Genomic DNA, 20,138 nt, shown 5'->3' with positions numbered 1-20,138 from the left:
AGAGGGGCTCGCAAGAGGCCAGAGGTGTAGAGACTAATTAGGACAGTCAGGAAAGATGTGAAATGATAAAGGCCTTCCACATGACCCACAGCCTCTCTTCCAACTCAAGACATTCCCTGAGTCCCAGTGGCATGTTCCAGGGAGGAATCACAGCTGAGGTTGGGGAGAGTGACACAGGTAGTAAAGACGTATCTTTTATTTTTTTACTTAAATACTTTGCCGACAAAGGTTCGTATGGTCAAAGCTATGGTTTTTCCAGTAGTCATGTATGGATGTGAGAGTTGGACCATAAAGAAAGCTCAGTGCCAAAGAATTGATGTTTTAAACTGTGGTGTTGGAGAAGACTCTTGAGAGTCCCTTGGACTGCCAGGAGATCAAACCAGTCAATCTTTAAAGAAGTCAATTCTGAATATTCATTGGAAAGCCTGATACTGAAGCTGAAGCTCCAATACTTTGGCCACCTGATACAAAGAGCCAATTCATTGGAGAAAAGACGCTGATGCTGGGAAAGATTGAAGGCAAGAGGAGAAGGGGACGACAGAGGATAAGATGGTTGGATGGCATCACTGACTCAGTGGACATGAGTTTGAGCAAGCTCTGGGAGATGGTGAAGGACAGGGACGCCTGGTGTGCTGCAGTGCATGGGTGGCAAAGATTCAGATACCACTGAGACTGAACAACCAGTGTGGCCTGGCACAACTCAGTTGCCTGGTCCATAAAATGCAGATAACAGTATTCTTTGTAGAGAGTTGTAGAAAAGATTGCATAGGGATCAGCAAAATGAGTGAAGGGCATCAAAGGTGGAAAATTCCAGTTATAAAATAAGTCATGGGAATGTAACACACAGCATGGCAACTATAGTTAATAATACTATATATATATATATATATATATTGCATGTTTGAAAGTTGCTAAAAGGAGATTTAAAAAATCTTCATCCAAGGGGAGGGGTGGGGTAATTTTTTTTGGTAACTACAAATAGTGAGGGATGTTAACTAGATTTACTGAGTAATCATTTTGCAACGTATACAAATATTGAATCATTATGTTGAGCTCCTAAAATTAATATAATGCTATGCCAATTACACTGCAAAAAAAGACAAGCCAAAACAAGCCTGCAGATAAGTGGAAGTAGCCGTCTCGTCCAAGGAGGGTGTTCAATAAATGGTTGTCGCTCTTTTCGTTGGGAGGAAAGAAGTAATTTGTAAGGCAATCGAGGAAGTATTCAGTAGAATCTACCGGGTGTCTGGACAAGCCTTGGGGGTGGAGTCGGAGGTTCCAACAGGAGCCGGGTTTCAGCCGGGGCAGTTGTGTGTGGGTGAGGCCACCAAGAGAGAAAGGGACTGCGAGGCGGGGGATGGGGTGCACTTGTTGAATGACTCACGCGAGGAAGCGAGGGGCGGGGCGCCACGGGGGCGGAGCGAGAGGAAGAAAGAGGCGGAGGGAAGCTCCAGAGCACAGGCGAGGTCCTGGAAGCGAGCGCGGTAAGGGGACCACGATAAGGGCTCCCGGGGGTCGCCAGGGGCGGGCGCGGGCACCCGGGAAGCCGGAGCATCCGAGGTGCAGCCACGGCCGCACAGGGTGGCGAGCTTGGCTGGGCGCGCGAGGGAGACGCGGCCTGCGAGGAGATCCTCAGCCCCGCGGGTGTGCCCACTTGAGGGGTGGGGGCAGGTAACAGCGGGTGCGATAGCGACAGGGGGTGGCCTTCTTTGACTACATGACTTCTGGGGTCCTCAGGACGGTGGTACTTAGCCTAGAATCGCCCCTTACTGGCCCGGCTCCGGATGCGACCCCGATGGCAGCAATTTCCTGCAAGCTGATCCCGCTCCACCCCCAACCCCACTCCCAGTCCCTGCTCCCCTACCAGAAAGTGCAGGGACCCTCCCTAGCTGTGTCCGATCGCACGCCCTCACCCCCCTATCCTGCCGATCGCCTCCCTCCCACTGCCCACCCGTCAGGACTTCTGCCACCTCACCCCCAACAACTAAAGAAGCAGAGGGACCCCAAACCAGATCTGGGCATAGGGTGGGGGCTGCACCTTTAGGCAACACCCTGAGAAGCCCAGCTTAGATGTGGACTGAAGGCTAGATGGGTGTGAAGGGACTTCACCACCAAAGCCCAGTTGTAGTGTTTTTGCTTCCGGATTTGAGGCAATGGCCTAACTAGGCAAAGATAATCTAATTTGGCCTTATGTCAGCAAAGACTTCCTGGAAGTCCTCAAGAAATAGGGTGCTCAGTGTTCTGACAGCTGCCCCTTACTGCTCACACACTCACTGTGTGCTGGTTGTGGAGCTGCCGACTTGTGGACCTCACCCTTCATCCTTGTACTAGCCCCTTAAGGTCCATTACCCGCACTTGGCAGTTGAGAAGCTGTGGCACAGACACTTCAAGTTACTTACCCCAAAGCCAGGCTACCAAGTAGTCAGGATCTGAACTCAGGTCTTCCTGATTCCAAGACTTTCCACCGTAGGGCATCATACTCCCGCTATAATAACATCAAGCACCGAAAGTGAAACTTGGTCAAGTATGGATTCCCTTGGCTGATATTCCTGGCAGCTTAGTAGGAAACTGAATTGTGTATGAAAATATGTTCATTTTGCATGAAAGTCAGTGGTTGTCATGGAGTCTGGACCTGCAGAGGACAGTGGCCCATTGACTGGGCAGGAGGTTGGGTAGGGTTCATGGTCCACCTGGACTATGCCCGTTGTTCTGAGCCACATGACACTGATGATTTATTTCTTCCTCAGACACTTTTCCACTTTGTATCAGCTCTTCTTTCTCAGTCCTCTCCTTGGCCTGTTGTTCTTCCTCCTGTTGGTATTCCCTTGGCCTCGATGTTCACATTCTCCAGTACTCTTCTTACACAATTTTATTCCTGTTTCCTACTTTACCTATCATTTCCTAGATGGCAACTTCCAAACTGATCTTTCCAGCCTACTCTTAATCTGTAACTCTAGACTCAAATCCTCAAATATTCTAATCCCTAATGGTTAATTCCAATGTATGCCCCCACAGGCACCCAAATCCAACATTTCCAGATGCAAAATTATCATCTCTAGCCTTCCCACAAGGGTCTTGGTTCAGGCCTCTTGACTTCATTCCCTAGACTATGATAGCACTTTCCAATCTGGTCTCCCTGCCCCTGGAGTCCATCCACTCTCCACAGGCCGTCTTGAAAGCTCAAGAGTCTTAGTCTTTGGTGTCTTCAGATCTAACCAGAGAGAACATGCCTTTTTTCCTCTCCTTCCTCAGCACCCTGTGCCTACCTCTAGGGAAGACTTCTACATGTTGTATAACTGCCTGTCTTCCCTGTAGACTGTGAGTTACTTTAGTATTGATGTCGTCTTCTTTTGTAGCCTTTGGTCTGGCACATAATAGACACTCAGTAAATATTTGTGTAAGTTAATGACCTGGTAATGAATTGAAATTTTTCAGGGTAGTTTATAAGTCTTAAGGGCTTCCCTGGTGGCTCAGATGGTAAGTAATTTGCCTGCAACATAGGAGACCCGGGTTGGATCCCTGGGTTGGGAAGATCCTCTAAAGAAGGGAATGGCTACCCACTCCAGTATTCTTGCTTAGAGAATTCCATGGACAGAGGGAGCCTGGTAGGCTACACAGTCCATGGGGTCACAAAGAGTCAGACACGGTCGTGACTGACACTGTAGGTTGTAAAACATTTCACTCTGCCTTCTTTGACATCTCACTCCACTCCACCTCTGATCTGTCACCATCAGTCTGTTAGTATGTGTGTGTGTGTTGCTGGGGAAGGAGCATTAGAAAGTGAGTTTGCAGGTGGTTGGAAGTTAAGATTAATGACAAAATGAAAGTAAGTTTTCCAAATAGGGGTGTTGATCCTAAGGGTGTTTTATGGTTGACATAAATGTTCTATCACTGCACAGTGACTCTTATACTTTCCTTAGATAGTGGGTCAACAAGGAAGCTGAGTCCACTCAACTAGAAGAGAAGCGAAGACAAGGTCATCATGGCTTCAGTGTCCACACATGAAAACCAAGAAAAAGGTCCCCATTTGCCACCACCAAGCAAGCAGGTATGTATTTATAATTTGAAGTCTGCCATCTAAAGAGGAATATCATACAGGACTTCCCCTTAAACCTCATCCTTGATCAATTGTCTTACTTTCCTCTGCCTGGCACTTTGTAGGATAAGCTCAAGGAAAATAGAACAGAGAGGGAAAGTATGTTTCTGGCTGTCTTGAAAAGGAGACTTTTATTTACAAAATCTTTTCTTTACTCTTCCCTGTTTAGAATTCAACTTAACTAACTCTTCTATAGGTTGTCAGTGACTGAAGAGGTTTCCTTTAGCAGAGCAAAACTCTTTATTGAATCTAACAGAATGCTACATGATGCATGCTTTTTATATTTCTGTTACCAAGGCTAATCATGCTAAGGATATGCTGCTGACTGTAGTTACTGTTCAAGATGGCAGAGCCCTGAACTACTAAATTAGTCATCAGATTGAGAACCCAAGTGTTAACTGGGGCACAGTTTTTCAGCTTGTTGAGAATGAAGATTGTGTGTCTTGGGGACACATGAATGAAGAAAAGAGAAGGTATTGTGATAGGTAAATAGAGTTCATGTTCTCTGAGGTCAACTTTTCAAGCTAAAAATGGGTTATGGAGATTATATTTAAGAGCAAAGCTTAGGAGAGGCAAATAGACAAATGATATCATGTCACAAGGAAAAGAATTTAGACACCCAAGTTGCCTCTGTGAAATGGAGAGCCATAAAACATTTATGGCTCTACAGAAAAGGCTCACCAGAGCTCCCTGAGGACACTCTCTGCTGGTACTTCAGTCTTGACTGCAGGACTCACAGCAGCTGTGATAGTCGGGTTCCCTGACCCTGCATGTGTGTGTTTAGGGGAGGGGAAGGAGAGAGATGCTTATTTCTGCCACAGGCAGAACCAAGAAGAAATATTTACACTGGGGGAAGGAGGAGTGTTTGCTGAGCTAACATAAGTGGAGCATAAGAGCAGGTCCTTCTCTGGTTGCTGTGGCTCACCCTGACCACTGCTTCCGCGTGCTGCACTGGGGGAGCTGTAGAGGAAGAAGAGAGGACTTGCCTGCTTGGGTGGTAGGTAGAGCTCTGAAGGCACTGGCACCACAGGGTCCTTGTACCTCACCATCATGCACGTAAAGTGCTTGGCACAGTGCCTGGCCCAGGGGCAAGTGTTTGAGAAATGGTAATCACCATTCACACTGACATCTACTACAGAAAGTCCAAAAAGACCATTTGCAAAATCAACAGGGTGAACTTCAAAAGCCATAGACTTCACCTCAACAAGAAAATCACTAAAATTCCAAGAGATAAAAGGAAAAGGACCTACATAAGTAATTCACAAACAAGGAAATATAAGTGTGATTTAAGGAAAAATTTCAATAAAGTTTGTTTCTAAAAAACAAATGAATCACCCACAGAATGGGAAAAATTATTTATGAATTATATGTCTGATAAGGGTTTAGTATCCATAATATATAAAGAGCTCTTACAACTCAACAACAGAAAGACAACCTAATTTGAAAAAATGAGCAAAGGGCTTGATTAGGTATTTCTCCAAAGAAGATATACACATGGCCAAAATTCTGATGAAAAGATACTTAATGGAAAATGCAAATCACAACCACCATTTCACAACCACTAGCATGACCATAATCAAAAACAGAAACAATTTAGTTTTTTTAGTTTAAACAAATTAAATAGTTTATATTAAAAGCATTTAATGTGCTAATTTTAAAAAATAAATACTGGGGTTCACCCCCTGGTAAGGGAACTAAGATCCCATAAATTGCACAGTGCAACTAACAGAAAAGAAAGAAAACAGAAAATAACAAGTGTTGACAAGGATATAGAAAAATTGAAAACCTCATACATTGTTGCTGGGATTGTAAAATGGTGCAGCTCCTGTGGAAAACAGTTTGGCAGTTCCCCAATAAGTTAAACACAGAGTTACAACATGGCCCAGCAGAGCGGAAAACTAAAACTTGTACAGGAATGTTCACAGCAGCATTATTCACAATAGTCCGACAGTGGAAACAGTCCAGATACCCATCAATGGATGAATGGATAAACAGAATGTGTTATGTGCATACACTGGAACATTACTGAGCCATAAAAAGAAATGAAATACATATTACATCGTGCATGAACCTTTGACACATTACACAAAGGAAAAGAAGCTAACCACACAAGGTCACATGCAGTATGATATTGTTTGTACAAAATATCCAGAATAGGCAGATCCAAAAGGCAGATTAATGGTTGCTAGGTGATTAGGGAATGAGGAGAGACTCTTCAATGGGTATGGAATTTCCTTTGAGGGTGATGAAAAAGTTCTGGAACTAGATAGATATGGCTGCACAATATTATAGATATACTTAATGCCATTTGTTGTCTGCTTTTTATTGTATACGATGGTTAAACACATTTTTGTAAACCAACTATACTTTAATATAGAAATTTTTTTTAAATAAAGTATACCAGAGTATGAAAAAAATTTTTAAGTAAAATGGTTAAAATGGTAACTATTACGGGTATTTTACCATAATAAAAATTTAATGAGTCACTGAACAACAAAAGATTACAGCCCAAGGAGTGAGTAGCATTGCAGGGGAAGCGTGCAGAGGCTAGATGAAGAAAATGTGGGGACTTCCCTGGTGGTCCAGTGGCTAAGACTCTGAGCTTCCAATGCAGGGGGCCAGGGTTCAGTCCCTGGTCAGGGAACTAGAGCCCGCATGCCACAACTAAGAACTGGTGCCGCCTAGTTAAATAAATATTTAAAAAAGAAAATGTGGCCTCAGCAGTAATGCATTCTGACCAGATATCTGCTTCATGCTCGCTACACCATGAATCACTGTTTGCTTCTCAAAAAAATTCTTTTCTTGCTCAAGTTCACCCAGCGCTTGCATCTGCAAAGCACTGGCTGAAACCGGCTATTGCTCAGTGCTGGCAGCCGGGATCCAAGGCACACATGCTGTGAGACCAGAGGGAAGAGACCTCCTTGCCCTCCTCGGGGGGAAATAGAACAGATGCTTTCCTGATGATTTCAGTCAACTCATCATGTAACTTCCCTTGCAGAGTCTGTTGTTTTGTCCAAAATCAAAACTGCACATCCACAGATCAGAGATTTCAAAGATTATCCGGGAATGTCAAGAAGAAAGTTTCTGGAAGAGAGGTAATCGCACCCCTCTTAATTGTCGTTAACACTGTATTTGCTGCCTAATATAAACTGCCTAATATCATATTAGAATTATGGTAATGATTTTTTTTTTTTTTAGCAGGAACTTTGCATAATTCCGGGAAGAACGTTGGTATCTGAGGCTGTTTGGAATTTAAATCCATATTGAGACTTTTTTAAGGGCAGGGACTGTATCTGATGTAGGCGCTGTTTACCTTCCTTAGCAGAAAGTGATTCACCCCTAACACTTTCCTTCATGTGACCGAGAAAGTGAACCAGGAGTGTTAACTTAGAATTTCTTGAAAGAGTAGACCTTCCACAATTCCACTGGACTCTAACCTTCATCAAGTTCAGGTTCATTGCGCCCTCCTAGAGCCAAGCATGGTGCTTCACATATAAAAATACGTGAACCAGTTAAATATTTGTGGAATGAATGAAGAGTGGGAGCATTCTGTTAATACTTCCCTTACAGTGTCTTGAAATAACTTTTTCTGTCAAGTCTCTTTCTCTTTCTGGGCCTGCTTTATATAAGACAAGGGTGTGAATTCAGGCAGTGCATTAAAGTCCCATCTAATTTTAAAAATTCATGACTTTTCATTTGAAAATGTCATACCAGAGCCTGTAGATATAGTCCCAATATTGCTGGCATAGAGCTAATTTTACTTTGAAATACTCATTTTGATTTCTTAAATTATTCAAATCCAGTATCAGTTGTTTTGGAAATAACACTGTTTAGAAGTTGATATTTGCTATGCATTACTGATTATTGATTATGCTGCTAGAAATTGTTTTCTGATAACCCATGAGTAAGTAATTGAAGTAAGCCCCTAGTAGTTTAAAATTACAGTATGACTCATTTGCCTACCATCAGGTAGATAGATCTGAGTGGAAAAGCTGGTTGCTATTTGATTTGTCTTGGTTACTAGGAAGAGCTAGCAGCTAAGCCAAATCAAATAGTATATATAATCACTTCTCACTGCTTTGGGAAGAAGTCATTTGACACATTTTGACTAGAAACTGCTTTTGCCAGACCAATGTGTCTGTTTTTAAAAATCATCTCTAAACATTGCCCATGTTTACTGCGAATATAGTAATTTTCAGAAAATAAATATATCCAAATCGTGCAACAAAATGGCATTAAAAGACAAAAGCAGGGCACTATCCTAAACAGGATGTGCAGTTTATTGTCCTTTTTTTAAAAAAACTTTTCTGCAGGATTGACATTTTCTAAATATACGGCTCACGGCAACTCCCAAATTCCCCAGCTCAGTGCACACACACATGAATGTGCCTGTGTTGTATGTAGTGATGAGAGAGATGATGCATGGTGGGTGTTGGAGATGGAATTGCAGGGAGTCTAGATTTTGTTATGTTAATGCTGTGCATTAGGTTGAGCGCCTGGGGCAGACCCCAAGAAAATTCTCCATGTGGTGCTTAATATTTGTCAAATAAGTAAAATAACAAATGACTAAGATCTCACTGCCAAAGTAAGAAGAAAAAAACAGAGTAATTCTCCCTGACCTCTAGGGAAGGTGCCAAATTTCAAAATAACAATACTTAAGGGCTTTTTTGTTTTACAGCTCTGCCTTTTTCTCTTGTAAGCATGCTTGTCACCCAAGGACTGGTCCATCATGGTAAGTAAGAGTTGATATTTAGTAAATGTTTTAACTTAAGAAAATCCAGTTTTCTGTGGTCCTCCTGGCAGGTTTTGGTACAATACTTGGCATTTCTGTTTTGGTGAAGGATTTATTTATGCAGGCTTTAGACTGTTTCTAGTCTATGTCCCCATACTTCTTTCCCATAGATGTCCTCTTCCTTGGAATGAGTGACTGTGTTAGGTTACATGGCAAAGGGAAATTAAATTTGAAGATGAAATTAAGACTTCTTTATCCTTTTTGAATTTAAATGTTATAAAATGAAATAATAATGTCTTTATACATTACTTCCTAGGTTATTTAGCAGCAAATCCGAGATTTGGTTCATTGCCTAAAGTTGCACGTAAGTCATAGAAGTTAAAAAACAAAGATTCATTTTTATAAAAAGGTTATGTTTATAGTAACTGGAGATAGGAATGTCCAGGTCAATCTCTCTGAACACTAGTGTCCATTTTTTGCCACATTGCAGTTTTTTAGTTCATTCCACACTTTCTGACAGAAAGCTGAGCAGTAGGGACTTCACCTTAGTCCTCTCTGAAGCGTGGCCTAGGAGGGCCTGGCTGGAGACACAAGAGGACATTGCCAGCAGAGCCTCTGAACAACAGCTCCACAAGGGATTTTAATTTTTTATTTTGGCCAATCTTTTCCAAATATTTTCTATAATGGACATGATAAATGAAGAGTTTTTTAAAATCAGGGCTTTCTGATGACGTTGTTGTTTAGTTGCTAAGTCATGTCCGACTTTTTTGCCACCCCATGGACTATAGCCCTCCAGGCTCCTCTGTCCATGGGATTCTCCAGGCAAGAATACTGGAGTGGGTTGCCATTTTCTCCTCCAGGGGCTCTTCATAACTCAGGGATTGAACCTGAGTCTCCTACACCAGCAGGCAGATTCTTTACCACTGAACCACCAGGGAAGCCCATTTTCTAATATACATTTACCATAAACTTAGGCTTTCACCTTCTTGCACTGATTATACAGAGACCTTTTATGTCCACAGAAGATACATTCTGGTGTACCATCCAAAACCTCATTCCCGGCAGGAATAACAGGTTAGAAATGTTTTCCATGGTCCTGCCTCGTGACCTCCCTCCCCTGCCTGCAAGATAATGTGGCTCCCCATACTCCATCCATACAGAGAATTAAGGGGTCTCCTACCTAGTGATTTGGAGGCTACCCAGAGCCACAACCCAAGTCCCACCTCTCCCTTCCTGGGTGACCTCACAGACTTGTCTGCCAGTTGGGCCACCCTCTGGCTGCCCATGTCAGAGCATCACCTTGGCTTGCTGTAACCTGGCCCTTCTATCTCCAGTTCAAAACTGAGGAGATCAAAAAGTCTCTAGTTCCCAATCCTGCTCTTTAATAGAGAGCTTCATTCCCAGAGTTTTTGTTCATTGATTTAGTAAGGTACTTTTGATATAAGAATTATTGCTGTTAATAAAGAAAGTTCTAGCAGACAATGCAGGAGGTTCCAAATATTTAAATTGTTTATCTTTCCTAACCTGCTTTTACAGTTGCTGGTATCTTAGGATTTGGCCTTGGAAAAGCATCATATATAGGAGTGTGCCAAAGTAAATTCCATTCCTTTGAAGGCCAGCTTCGTGGAGCTGGTTTCGGTCCAGGGCATAACAGGTTTGTACTCTGTTTGGTTAAGGGATTATAATTAAGGTAACTATTAAAAAGTAAATGAAAGGTCATTCAACCATTTGTAATATTAAAATAGTTTCTAACATTGATATGTTGAAAAAAATTCAAAGTTTGAGTTGTTGCTATTCAACTTCATTAATAATTATGATTTAACTGAGTTACCTATTTTGTTTGCTCATCAAACATTTAGTAAGTACCTACTACCTTCAAGGCATTGTACAAGTGTCTACTGCTGCTGCTGCTGCTGCTGCTGCTGCTGCTGCTGCTAAGTTGCTTCAGTCATGTCCGACTCTGTGTGACCCCATAGATGGCAGCCCACCAGGCTCCCCCCTCCCTGGGATTCTCCAGGCAAGAACACTGGAGTGGGTTGCCATTTCCTTCTCCAGTGCATGAAAGTGAAAAGTGAAAGTGAAGTCGCTCAGTCGTGTCCGACTCTTAGCGACCCCATGGAGTGTAGCCTACCAGGCTCCTCCATCCATGGGATTTTCCAGGCAAGAGTACTGGAGTGGGGTGCCATTGCCTTCTCCAGTACAAATGTCTAATGAATGCCTTAATCAGCCAACACAGCTTCTACCGTCACAAGATTACACAAGTTTAACCAGGATTCTCAATTGCAAGACTTCTCAGAGCCTTTACTATTAATATAAGTTGTGATGCTCATGAGGGGATACAAGCAGTAGGCCTCTGGAGTTAGCCACATTACCTCTGCTGTTAGAGTCGCTGGGTTCAAAAGCAGTTCTGTTTACTTACTAACTTGTGTGACCTTGGACATGTTTCTTAAATTCTCAAATCTTCAGTTTTCTCATCTGTATAAAATGGCCACCAGAATTTTTTTATGGGATGTTATAAGGAATAGGAATGATTGCTTATGACACTCAGTGAGTGCTCAGTGAATAATAACTATTTCTATCATGGTACTATAGGACTGCTGTTGGGGACACCTTACTCTAAACACCCCATACTTGTTTGAAAGGCAGCACGGCATGCTGACAACAACATTGGACAGGAAGATCATTGTTGGCCTTCTAGTGGATGAAATTCCAGGAGTCTAAAACCGAGAAACAACTCCAATTATTCCTGAGAAAACAAAAGCTTGAAAACTTTAGCTTAGAAAATACTTCTAAATAATCTAAAATACGATGCAAATGAATTTATTTACAAAACAGAAATAGACTCAAAAACATAGAAAATAAACTTATGGTTACCAAAGGGGAAAGGGGGTAAGAATAAATTGGGAGATTGGGATTAACAGATGCACAATTACTATATATAAAATAGATAAACAACAAGGTCTTACTGTATAACCCAGGGAACTATATTCAATATCCTGTAATAAGCCATAATAGAAAATAATATGTATATAAACATATGTATTAGAGTAGGCAATGGCAACCCACTGCAGTATTCTTGCCTGGAGAATCCCAGGGACAGAGGAGCCTGGTGGGCTACAGTTGATGGGGTTGCAAAGAGTCGGACACGACTGAGCAACTAAGCACAAACATGTATATGGAGAACTGAGTCACTTTGCGTACACTAGAAACTAACACAACGTTGTCAATTAGCTATATATCAATTAAATTTTTTTTAATCCCTGAATAATATTGTGTTCAGACGAGAGCTTCCAGTGTCAAAGTACAAAACAACATTTTTGCTTCTGTTTTAGGCACTGCCTGCTTACCTGTGAGGAATGCAAAACAAAGCATGGATTAAGTCAGGAGAGAAGTTCACAGCCTTCAGCTTCCTAAACTCTGTGTGTGGGCACCGAAGCCTTGAAGAGCATCTGAATTTGTGTACCTTTAAAATGTCAAGTGTACTTTAAAATAACTTGCATATTGTGGAACAGCAACATTGTGATTCTCTTGCTCTATTGAAATGCTTTCCTGTTAATTCTCAATTGAATTGAGCATTCCATGTTTTCTGCTGTTTAAGAACATGTTGGGAGCATTCATACACCAAATAGCATTGCATTGCACTCTCACCTCCTTACAGCTAAATGAAAGAGTTTGAAGTCTTCTCTGATTCACCCCCATTCACCCCCATTTCACTCTTGCTTTTGTTCAGGGTTTTAAGATCTCTGATAGAGAACAGGAATGAACGCTGAGAAACTTGGGAAATCATGCCCAAAGAAAACCAATGTGTATGGAGGTAGAAATACAGAACTACAAGGAAGACTGTGTCTATGGGAAGTGGTTTCTAAAATGTAGGAGCCAAGCTTTTCTAACTTAATGGAAAATATTTCATTTGAGAGCATCGCAATACAAATCAGCTGTCCTTTTAGTGACCTTAGCGATTTCGTGTCTGCCCGGTATGGTGAAGTTTTGGAAAAGCTGGTTGTTTTAGGTTACTTGCTTAGCTCATGGTCAGTTCTCGAGAACTGGGGCTCTTTTATATGCTGCTCGTGGCTTAAAAGAATAAACAAAACTTCTCCAAATGTCCCTCCGGAGCAGTTTGCATATTTCTGGGAAGAATCACTGGAAGAATTAATTCAGAGACTGATAAACTTCAGGGTTTTAAGGGAGCTCAGAGGGAGCCAATCCAACCCCAAGAGTTGCATTCCTATTCTCATGCCAGGTTTTTTTTGCATGAAGACAAACTCTTCCACTGGGGACCCTTTGTCTTTGTTAGGTTGTCTGAGCCCTACGTGAACATTTCTGCATCTTTGTACTTTCTCAGGAAAATGCTGTATATATGTGTCACCATTCATTTAATGAAGGTGTGTGTATGTACACTTTACATTTTACTTAATTCATCTTGAAAACTGTATCATGGAGGTAAAAAGGAAAACCTCATTGAAAGTTAATGCTTAAAAATAAAAAAATTCAAAGAGAAAAAAATTAATGCTTGATATATATTTTATTTTCTACATCAAAAATATTTAGAAGTTTTTATTTTTACATGGATAGTAAGTGTATGAAATGGAGTAATTTTGACCATGTCTCTTTTTATATTGTGGGCTTCTCTTATGGCTCATATGGTAAAGAATCTGCCTGCAATGCAGGAGACTCCGGTTTGACACTGGGGTAGAGAAGATCCCCTGTAGAAGGAGATAACAACCCACTCCAGTTTTCTTGCCTGGAGAATCCCATGGGCAGAGGAGACTGTTAGGCTATAGTCCATGGGGTTGCGAAGAGTCAGACACAACTGAGCAACTAACACTCACACACTTTTATATTACATATCCTGGGTTTTCTTCCTGTCAATAAAATTCTGTTTGTGTAAATCAGGATGCAGAGCCAATATCCTGGGTTCTTTGGGTGCAGTTTGACTCCTGGTTCTGACAACTAGCAATTGATGACTCTGTGTTATCTCAGCTATTAGCAGAAACTCAGAATTGGGCACATTTATTTCCTGTGTTCCAGAAAATGAATTCCCAGGGATCAGAGTATTTTCACATTGTTAAGCACAGCAAGTCAATGTGAAAACCCATCTTGGGGCAGTGGGGAAGGATGAATCTATTATTGCTGAAAGGGAACATTATGCTTATTGCTGACAACTTCATAGTCCTTCTGACTCCAATTGGGTTTATGGTTTGGGCTCTCTGATTTTCCTAAGTGGATAAGTTTCTTATTGAAACAGTTTATCACAGTGATCTTAGTGCAAAAGAAAATCAATCAGGGAAAAAACCTCGAAGGTCAGCCAATAATTCTTGAATATTTTGCTGCATTATCTGTTGTGTTTATTAGGAAACAGGTGTCTGAGGGTGGCTCTGTTTTTGCAGGAAAGATTTAAAGGAGCAGCATTTGTCTGTTAGCATTTAGCAGTTATCAACACTCACCAACAAAGTGATCATAAGTTTTTGAAGCAGTATTTTCATGATTTACAACCAAAACCTTGGCAAAGAACAAGATAAAATTGTACATAAATTTGCATAAAGGAAAGAACTGAAGAGACTACATGGTAAACATTGGATATCTAACCAGCTTCCTTGGCAAAACTTTCCTTATTCCTTACTGGACTGATGTTCAAGAGTGAAGAAAATGGAAAGTTTTCACATTTGGTTTTTGGAATTTAAAATGTAATGTTTAGATACTGCAAAGAAATATAGGAAAACAATAAAATGGGAAAGACTAGAGAAAAGTAGAGATACCAAGGGAACATTTCATGCAAAGATAGGCACAATAAAGGACAGAAATGGTAGAGACCTAACAGAAGCAGAAGATATTAAGAGGTGGCAAGAATACTCAGAAGAACTGTATAAAAAAGATCTTGACCACCCAGATAATCACAATGGTGTGATCACTCACCTAGAGCCAGACATCCTGGAATGCGAAGTCAAGTGGGCCTTAGGAAGCATCACTATGAACAAAGCTAATGGAGGTGATGGAATTCTAGTTGAGCTATTTCAAATCCTAAAAGATGATGCTGTGAAAGTGCTGCACTCCATATGCCAGCAAATTTGGAAAACTCAGCAGTGGCCACAGGACTGGAAAAGGTCAGTTTTCATTCCAATCCCAAAGAAAGGCAATGCCAAAGAATGCTCAAACTTCCACACAATTGCACTCATCTCACATGCTAGTAAAGTAATGCTCATAATTCTCCAAGCCAAGCTTCAACAATACGTGAACCATGAACTTCCAGGTGTTCAAGCTGGTTGTAGAAAAGGCAGAGGAACCAGAGATCAAATTGCCAACATCCACTGGATCACTGAAAAAGCAAGAGAGCTGCTTTATTGGCTACGCCAAAGCTTTTGACTGTATGGATCACAATAAACTATGGAAAATCTTTAAAGAGATGGGAATACCAGACCACCTGACCTGCCTCCTGAGAAATCTGTATGCAGGTCAGGAAGCAACAGTTAGAACTGGACATGGAACAACAGACTGGTTCTAAATCGGGAAAGGAGTACATCAAGGCTGTATATTGTCACCCTGCTTATTTAACTTATATACAGAGGACATCATGAGAAATGCTGGGCTGGATGAAGCACAAGCTGGAATCAAGATTGCTGGGAGAAATATCAATAACCTCAGATATGCAGATGACACCACCCTTATGGCAGAAAGCGAAGAGGAACTAAAAAGCCTCTTGATGAAAGTGAAAGAGGAGACTGAAAAGTTAGCTTAAAACTCAACATTCAGAAAACTAAGATCATAGCATCTGCTCCCATCACTTCATGGTAAATAGATGGGGAAACAGTGGAAACAGTGCCAGACTTTATTTTGGGGGGCTCCAAAATCACTGCAGATGGTGACTGCAGCCATGAAATTAAAAGACGCTTGCTCCTTGGAAGGAAAACTATGACCAACCTAGACAGCATATTCAAAAGCAGAGACATTACTTTGCCAACAAAGGTCCTTCAAGTCAAAGCTATGGTTTTCCCAGTAGTCATGTTTGGATGAGAGAGTTGGACTATAAAGAAAACTGAGCGCTGAAGAACTGATGCTTTTGAACTGTGGTGTTGGAGAAGACTCTTGAGAGTCCCTTGGACTGCAAGGAGATCCAACCAGTCCATCCTAAAGGAAATCAGTCCTGAATATTCATTGGAAGGCCTGATGCTGAAGCTGAAACTCCAATACTTTGGCCACCTGATGCTAAAAACTGACTCATTTTAAAAGACCCTGAAGCTGGGAAAGATTGAAGGCAGGAGGAGAAGGGGACAACAGAGGATGAGATGGTTGGATGGCATCACCAACTCAATGGACATGGGTTTGAGTAAACTCCAGGAGCTGGCGATGGACAAGGAAGCCTAGCATGCTGCAGTCCATGGGATCACAAAGAGTCAGATATGACTGAGTGACCAAACTGACTGAGATACTTTATTCGTGGATGTACCTATAAGAAGAGACAAACGATATGTGAAATCAACAAGTGTTGTTCTGCATGTGTATTTTTAGATAACATGGTAAAATGTTCTTAACTGTGGTATGCGTACATGCTAGGTTGCTTCAGTTGTGTCTGACTCTTTGCAACCGCATGTCTGTAAGTTTGCCAGGCTCCTCTGTCCATGGGATTTCCCAGGCAAGAATACTGGAGTGTGTTGCCATTATCTCCTCCAGAGGATCTTCCCAACCCAGAGATCAAACCCATATGTCTTATGTATCCTGCATTGGCAAGCAGACTCTTTACCACTAGCACGATGTGGGAAGCCCATTAATAGTGGAGAAGGGCAGTAATGAGAATAAGGATGATCCTCATCCAATCAGAAAACAGCATTGAAGTGATTTATTTTACTCCCATGTGACACTTCCTGAATATACATTAGAAGGACTGATACTGAAGCTGAAACTCCAGTACTCTGGTCACCTGATAGGAAGAACTGACTCACTGGAAAAGGCCCTAATGCTGGCAAAGATTGAGGGCAGGAGGAGAAGGGGATGACAGAGGATGAGATTATTGGATGGCATCACCGACTTGATGGACATGAGTTTGAGCAAGCTCCAGGGGGGTTGGTGATGGACAGGGAAGCCGGGCATGCTATAGTCCATGGGTTTGCAAAGAGTCAGACACGACTGAGTGATGAACTGAACTGACACTCCAGTGATGCCAGAAGTGTGTTTCTGTCTTAGGTAACATATGTATGGATGACTAGAAAGGACTCTATAAAAGATATTTTAAATTCTGAGACATTGCTTAAACGTTCCACCCAGTATTAGCTAGGGTGACCATTTGTTTCTAAATTTTGCTTCGGTGTGATCCTGAAGTTCAAAAGTTATTGCTGGAGTTTAACTATATTCTACATGAAATAAACATCTCACAATTTAAAAAATAGTAGCAAAATCCTCTTATGTCTGATTCATTTACCAAAGTACATCATAATTTCCAGAATTTTCAATATATATTGTTATCTATCTATAACTATATATAGATATACTGTATACAATGCTAATGTATTTTCTAAATTCTCATTTAAGCAAAGATTTTCTCTTCCTGTGCTGTCAGAATGATTCTCCTAGTTTCTGTTAACATTGTGATAGTAATGATACTTATCTTGAATGACTTAAGTAATGAAAATGTCATGTAGGTAATTTTCTTACTATTCAACAATGGAATTTGCTAATCAACAGAAAACATTTTCACTTTGAAACTCTACACCCAAATCTGAACTATAAAATCTGATTTCATAGACATTTATAGCGTTGTAGAGATTTTAGTGATTAACCCAGAGGCTTCAAAGTCTGGGACCAAAACGTGTGGTTGTGTGAAGCTGGACCAGTGGCGTATTATACACTAGCATATTCTTCACTTCCACACACATGCAATAATAGTTGCACCATTAAAGTCAAGGACTTTTAGTTCCTCCTCAACGTGTGTAGCTAATACTCTGAGTCATGTCCTTTGGGATGTTTCAAAGATACTAAAACTCCTAGCAGGTGGGAGAAGTTAACTGTATGCTGCCCACAAAACACACAGACCTCAAACCGTTGGAACCAGAAGGTTGATGATGTCAACTCCCGATTACCTCACCACCAACCAATCAGGCTAAGATCACCGCCTGTCTGCATCATGGTGGTTCGACCTGCTTCTGACCCAGATGCCAGAGGACTACACAGGGGAAAAAGGAGGTGGCACCAGGAAGAACCCTCCCTCTTTTCAGAAAAGCAATGCATATGCCTCCCCCTCATTAAACTTTCCCTAAAATCTTGCCTCAGTCATCCCCTACGTTAAGTTGATTTATGAACTAAGTTCCCATATCTCCATTCTCTGGCCATTGCAAAAGGCTTCAATTTCAGCTTTGAACTCATTTTTGACTGCATGAACCCCAATGGAAAAAGAACCTTCCTTACTGAGGCAGGGGCCTCTGCTGGGCTAGAGCCCAAGCGGGATCCTTATGACCTAATTCGGTAACAAATGGATGTTAGCTATGAGGTTAACAACTACTGCTGTAGTCCAAACCTGTGTGATTGTGTCATGTCTTTGGCCCACGCTAGGCTTTTCCCCATGATCTGCCTTCAAGTCTCATCTGCCTACTTTATGCTTACGCAGCTGGTCATTCTGAACTTCAGTATAACTCGTTATACACTTACCTCTTTTCAATTTCATGGAACTATTTTCAGACTCAACTATCTGTCCTTCTCAGTCCAAAATTTCTGATTAAAGTTTTGTGTCACCTGTACTGAAAACCAGTTTGACCCTTTGCTTTATTAATGTATAATATTCATGTTGTCTAAAAAATCTTTGACTAAAGGACCATCTTGAAGAATTTATATTATAAAATACTTGATTAGATTCTCTCATCTCTAGAAGTGGCTGGGGAAAGAATACGGATGGAAATGGGGAAGTGGCAAGAGAAGGAACCTGGGAGGTTGAAATTAATGATGGTGAGGAAAGAAAATATCAAAAAGGAAGCTCCCTGGGGCTTCCCTGGTGGTCCAGCGGTTAAGATGTCATGTTTCCACTGCGGGGGGCACAGGTTCGATCCCTGGTTGGGGAGCTAAGATTCTATGTCTCACACAACACGGCCAAAAAGTAGGGGGGCGGGGCGGGGGCGGGGGGAGGAAGCTTCCTAACAATGTTTTGAAAACCAGAGCTTATGATTTGGAAGCCCAGAAATGGCTTCATCCATTAACTCCACCAATATTTTTCAGGACTTTCAATATGCAAGGCAATGTGTTTGAAGACATAGGGATACATACATATATAAAATAATCCCTGCTTTCAAAGAGATTAGTGCAGGAGGTAAGATATTTAAATACATAGCTATAATACAATGTGATGCAATGTCTGCGTGAGATAGATACAAGCTAAATGCCTTTAGAATGCCAGCGGCAGAACTGGTCACTTCTGCTCCCCTTGTGATTGTATTACTGGCTCAATGTTTTTAACGACTCATTTATTTGGGTACGCTGGGTCTTACTTGTGGCACACAGGATCTTTTAGTTGAGGCAAGCAAACTCTTAGTTGCAGCATGAGATCTGGTTCCCTGACCAGGGATTGAACCTGGGTCCCCTGCATTGGAAGTACAAGGGAAGACCCTTGAGTAAGCCAATTCCTTCTCTCTCTTTACATGCAAGCTTCTTGTCATATAATTTTGTATTTCTCTCCCATTGTTAGTGGGATGCACTTACCTATGTCTTGACCTTGGACTTGTCCATATGACTTGCTTTAGGAAAAATATGAGGCAGAAATGAAGGTATGACAGTTCCAAATTTAGGCCTAGAGTGACCTGTTTCTACTTAGGTCTCTATTGTGTCCGTAAGAACATGCCTAATACTAGTTGCAGACACAATAGACTGATTTATCAGTTTCACAATTTTCTAAGATCTAATTCCTATAATAAATCTCTATCATTCAGAACAATTTTACTTATCAAACTCTTAATACAGAAACTGGGTAGCTGGACATAAGGAGCTGCCATAAAAACCTAAACATGTGGCACTAGTTTGGGAAACACATGGCAGATGGATACTGCAAGACCTTGAGGAGGTTTTCATAAAAACCTAAAGGGCTTGGATGAGGGTAAAAAGGAGGAATTATAGGGAATAAGGGAAAATGTTATTGGAAGCTGGAAGAGACCCTAACTGTGTAGTGAAAAGTCACCCGGTCGTGTCTGACTCTTTGTGACCCCATGGACTATATACAGTCCATGGAATTCTCTAGGCCAGAATACTGGAGTGGGTAGCCTTTCCCTTCTCCAGGGGATCTTCCCAACCCAGAGATCGAACCCAGGTCTCCTGCATTGCAGGCGGATTCTTTACCAGCTG

The 20,138-nt window shown here is 41.6% G+C and overlaps 1 protein-coding gene across 2 annotated transcripts; it reads left to right on the top strand.

Annotated features, from left to right (window-relative positions):
- Positions 1-1,276: 1,276 nt before the first annotated feature.
- On the top strand, positions 1,277-13,335 carry OCIAD2 (OCIA domain containing 2). 2 transcript variants are annotated; one of them, XM_061420125.1, is made up of 7 exons: positions 1,277-1,484; positions 3,921-4,048; positions 7,095-7,191; positions 8,775-8,828; positions 9,145-9,192; positions 10,365-10,482; positions 12,161-13,335. In XM_061420125.1, exons 2-7 carry the CDS (start codon positions 3,983-3,985, stop codon positions 12,240-12,242), a joined length of 465 nt encoding a protein of 154 aa, XP_061276109.1. In that variant the 5' UTR covers positions 1,277-1,484; positions 3,921-3,982; the 3' UTR covers positions 12,243-13,335. The 2 variants fall into 2 exon arrangements, with proteins under 2 accessions (XP_061276109.1, XP_061276110.1); XM_061420126.1 differs by having other exon boundaries at positions 1,391-1,484; positions 3,925-4,048.
- Positions 13,336-20,138: the final 6,803 nt, after the last annotated feature.

This window comes from Bos javanicus, chromosome 6 (genome assembly GCF_032452875.1).
Source record: "Bos javanicus breed banteng chromosome 6, ARS-OSU_banteng_1.0, whole genome shotgun sequence".
Lineage (NCBI taxonomy): Eukaryota > Metazoa > Chordata > Mammalia > Artiodactyla > Bovidae > Bos > Bos javanicus.
Note: the sequence above shows the minus strand (reverse complement) of the source record. Positions and strands in the feature narration are given on the sequence as shown.

Bases quoted from the DNA above. Each gene is read 5' to 3' on its own strand.
- OCIAD2 (XM_061420125.1), top strand. From the start codon at position 3,983: ATGGCTTCAGTGTCCACACATGAAAACCAAGAAAAAGGTCCCCATTTG. The intron at 4,049-7,094 runs GTATGTATTTAT...CTTCCCTTGCAG, and splicing joins TGCCACCACCAAGCAAGCAG to AGTCTGTTGTTTTGTCCAAA. The intron at 8,829-9,144 runs GTAAGTAAGAGT...ATTACTTCCTAG, and splicing joins CCAAGGACTGGTCCATCATG to GTTATTTAGCAGCAAATCCG.